Genomic DNA, 4,420 nt, shown 5'->3' on the forward strand with positions numbered 1-4,420 from the left:
CCAGGATTTATTAAATTTTTTTTTTTTTGAGCCTAGTACTTATTCTATCGGTCACTTTTACTAAACTGCTAATATATAGGGACATAAGTACACCAACACCATTAATCAAGCGGTGATAAGGGGACACACACAGACACAAAGCCACACATACATAGATACATGCATATATATATATATAATGGGCTTCTGGGTATCTTTCACTTTCTGTCAACCAAATCCACTCATGGAGCTTTGGTCAGCCTGAGGCTATTAGTAGACACTTGACCAAGGTGCCATACAGTGGGACTGAACCCGCAGCCATGTGGTTGGGAAGCGAGCTTTTTACCACACACCATGGCGGTACCTGTTTTGTGGATACTTCCTCACTTCTTCCCACCAGTGTCTGAGATTCTGCAAAAGGCCATGAGTAATGCTTTCCTTCTTGACTAAAAGATTTTAAAAAATATAAATAAAACTTTCATAGCCAATGAGGAAGGGAGCCTGACTTGCCAAAAATAGCAGTCAAATCTACCTCAAATCCCACCTCATGCTATCTTAAATATGGAAGGATACAACAGATAATGTAGTCCCAGATACCTTTAGATAGATAGGATGGTCATGGCTGGAACTGAACCTGAAGCCGAATTGTTGGGGAGCATGCTTCTTAACCACACAGCAACACCTTCAGCCTACACACACACACACACACACACACACACACACATGTCCATAGACATACATCTCTATAAAGGTAAAATAGTCATAAGATAGCATGTTAGCACTTTTTACAAAAAAGTGGGTTTTTTAAGGAGATATAGTTTTTAGTAGTATGATTTCTTACAGATATAAAAGAGACAATATATTTATAGTTATGTCACTGAAGCAACGGTCAACCCTGACTGAGTACACTTGTGATAAAAAGCATTCCAGTCTTGATCATACTGGTTTGTTGTTTGTTATTCTTCTTTTTTTTTGTGAGAGACTATTGCATTGTCCAACATATGCTTTCTTATTTTAATATGATTGGATGTGATTTTGAAAGACACTTGGTTGCTATCCCTAGCAGGTCAAGTGACTATTTAAAAACTTCTTTGTTGACACTTCATTTTTATAATTTATGTATTGCAGATTGTGTATACCAGAATATTATACTAGTTTACAAAGGCAGCCATGAAAATCAAAGTTTCTTGAGAAAGAGAAATGGGATTTTTTGAGGCTGCTATCAAACCCTTGCATGTAAATGAGATGGAACTGCAACTCAGTACCATGATCCAAATTCCCTCTTAGCACTCACCTATCATACTTCTGGTACCTAATCAATAAATTAGTCGGTTACTGTTGGACTGTTAAATTATCTTCTACTTGTTTCAGTCATTAGACTGTGGCCATGCTGGAGCTCCACCTTGAAGAGTTTAGTCATACAAATTGACCTCCATACTTTATTTCTTTTCTAAGCATGATACTTATTCTATCAGTCTCTGTTTGCCAAGCTACTAAGTTACAGAAATGTAAACAAACCAACACTGTTTGTCCAGTGGTAATGGGGGACAAACACATACATACATGCATGCACGCATGCATTCATGCATACATACATACATGCATACATGCATGCATACATACATGCATGCATACATACATACATACATACAGACAGACAGACAGACATAAGCAAGCAGTTGTCTGAAAATATCATCACAGTATTATCTACTAATGAGACATGATGTAGCTAGGACACTCTGTAATGAAGTCTGTCAGAAGGATAATTCTGAGAACAAAGAAATAAGAACCCACAATTTGGTAGAAGCCATAGCCACTCATAATAAAAAGGAATACTGGTGCAATGTACCAGTGAAGAGCTCAATAAAATGTAAGCACAACAGACCTGATATAATTATTTGGAATAAAGAAAAGAAACTGTGCACAGTTGTAGAAATTTGCTGCTCAGCCGATGTTAACATAAAGCTGAAGATCAGTGAAAAAGAGAACACCTATGCTGAACTATTGAAAAATCTGCAGTTACTCTATCCATATTACAAGTTCAATACCTGTAATTATTGGGGCCCTGGGATATGTAACACTCTGCCTAAATACCAATATTGAGAAGTTAGGCTTCTCAAAACTAGAAAGGAGAAAGCTAATTCAAAGACTACAGATCCAATCCATCACTGGAACTGTAAAAATCTGTAAAACTTTCCAGAAGTTTATCATTTAAATATATATGAGCATGTCTAGATATGCAACTATATGCATGAGAATACATACATAAAACATACAAATCTGCACTTACATACATACATACATACATACATACATACATACGCACAAACAAAAATATCTTGTTATTAATATTGAAATTCCAATGAAGGTTAGAAACCAGTTCTTTCTCTCATGGCAAGAAATCTTGAAATAAACAAAATAATGACATACGCACATATTCATTCGCACGCAACTGGATTCTTTCATTTTCCATTGACCAAATCCACTCACAAGGCTTTGAATAGCCCTGGGCTATAGTAGAAGGCACTTGCCCAAGGTGTCACACAGTGAGATTAAGCCTAGAACCATATTTTCTCTTTATAAACTCATGCTCCACATAGTTGAAGGTATTACAATGCTTTAACAACTGCACTAATTATGCAATAACTAGCTTATGAGGAAGAAGGGAACCCTCTAAGTGATAACCTACTAGAAATAGCAGACATATCCCTCTCAAATTGTAACTAAGGTAGAATTGTTAGGTCCAGAACACTTTGATCATTGGTCAGCTTGATTGGAGTTGACTTGAAACTAAAAAACAACAACAATATCACCATCAACATCTGCAGCAGCATCATTTATCATCGTCTTCTCATGTGACATGGGGTGGACGGTTTGACAGCATCTAGCAAGTCAGAGAATTGTACCAAGCTCTAGTGTCGGCTTTGGTATGGTTTCTACAGCTGGATGTCCTTCTTTATACCAACTGTTTTACAGAATGTATTACATGCTTTTAATGTTGGCACCAGCAAGGTTGTAAAAAGTGCCCAGTACACCCAATTATAATTAATAAATATTCCATAATTTTATTTTAATATTGGCATTAATTAACTTATTCTTTTTACTTAATTATTTGTTAATGTTTTATTTTGTATTTCCTATTACAGATAGGATCATTAACAGATAAATATCTGTTTGAACATTCTGGAATAGCAAAACGATCTTTATCACCAAGTCACACGCACCTAGAAAAATTATCAAAAGACCAAAATGTGAGTAACCACTTATTCTCAGTTCTGTCTTCAGTTTTTCAAGCAACAACAACAATATAATAAATATTATTTTAGTTGTTGTTTGACTCCATTTCACTTGGCATAAATACACTTTTAGCTTAACTGCTGTTGACTTTGGCTTCTTTGTTTGTAACCTTTATGAACTGTTAACAACTTCACTCTCTTAACTAATTGTTTTATCTCTTAAGGGCAGTAGATATTTTTAAGGATAAGCTTAGTAGAACTTGAGGCAAAATACTTTGTAGTGACTGCTTACATCCTTTTGAGGTCACTAAAACAAGAACCAGTCTATATACAAGAATCTAGGGCAATATAATTAACTGAGTCTTTGAAGATAAACATCAAGTAACCCTTTAGCATTCAGATTTCTCTGTCAAATGTAACTCTTATTTATTCCCAGTATTTTGAATTTATTATGCATTATCTCCTTTAGATAATGCATGATTAATTCAAAATTATGCATTATCTCGAGAGGTTTTGATGATGTGATTGTTATCTCCACCTTAGCAAAGGCGGAGGCATTGTTTTCAGTTGTGTTCGTTTGTTTGTCTGTGGACAAGATATCTCAAGAACCGCTGGATGGATTCGGATGAAACTTTCCAGGATGTTTGGCTTCATGACTAGTACAAACTAATCAGATTTTGGTATCGATCTAGTACTGGACAAGGATTCTGGATTATTTTTACTGTTTTTTTTTTACTTAATTTTTGAGAGCAGTCAGGTTCATTTTTAGTATTCTAGTTTGTGAGAGCAGTCAAGTTTTTTTTCAGATATTCTCATTTTAAAAATCTTAGATACAAATAATTACAGAGGCATCAAGCTGTTAGATCAGGTTATGAAAGTTACAGAGAGGGTCATAGCCCAACTAATTAGGGAGCGAATCAATTTAGATGAGATGCAGTTTGGGTTCGTGCCAGGTAAAAGCACTACTGATGCCATATTTCTAGTGAGACAGTTGCAGGAGAAATACCTAGCTAAGGATAAACCTCTGTACCTGGCTTTCGTTGACATGGAGAAAGCCTTTGACAGGGTCCCCCGATCCCTTATCTGGTGGTCAATGAGGAAACTTGGGATAGAAGAATGGTTAGTGAGAGCTGTGCGAGCCATGTACAGAGATGCTGCCAGTAAGGTGAGGGTTGGAAATGAGTACAGCAATGAATTCCGGGTAG

At 36.1% G+C, this 4,420-nt stretch overlaps 1 protein-coding gene across 4 annotated transcripts in view; it reads left to right on the plus strand.

The window, feature by feature from the left end:
* The window catches only part of LOC106883330 (proprotein convertase subtilisin/kexin type 4), a 146,180-nt gene that overhangs the window by 55,479 nt on the left and 86,281 nt on the right, over positions 1-4,420 (plus strand). For all 4 annotated transcript variants that reach the window (XM_052966058.1, XM_052966059.1, XM_052966057.1 and 1 more), the window contains one exon: positions 3,126-3,230. In XM_052966058.1, coding sequence (XP_052822018.1) covers positions 3,126-3,230 — 105 coding nt within the window. The remainder of the gene's footprint in view (positions 1-3,125; positions 3,231-4,420) is intronic.

Source organism: Octopus bimaculoides, chromosome 3 (genome assembly GCF_001194135.2).
Source record: "Octopus bimaculoides isolate UCB-OBI-ISO-001 chromosome 3, ASM119413v2, whole genome shotgun sequence".
In the NCBI taxonomy this organism is placed as follows: domain Eukaryota; kingdom Metazoa; phylum Mollusca; class Cephalopoda; order Octopoda; family Octopodidae; genus Octopus; species Octopus bimaculoides.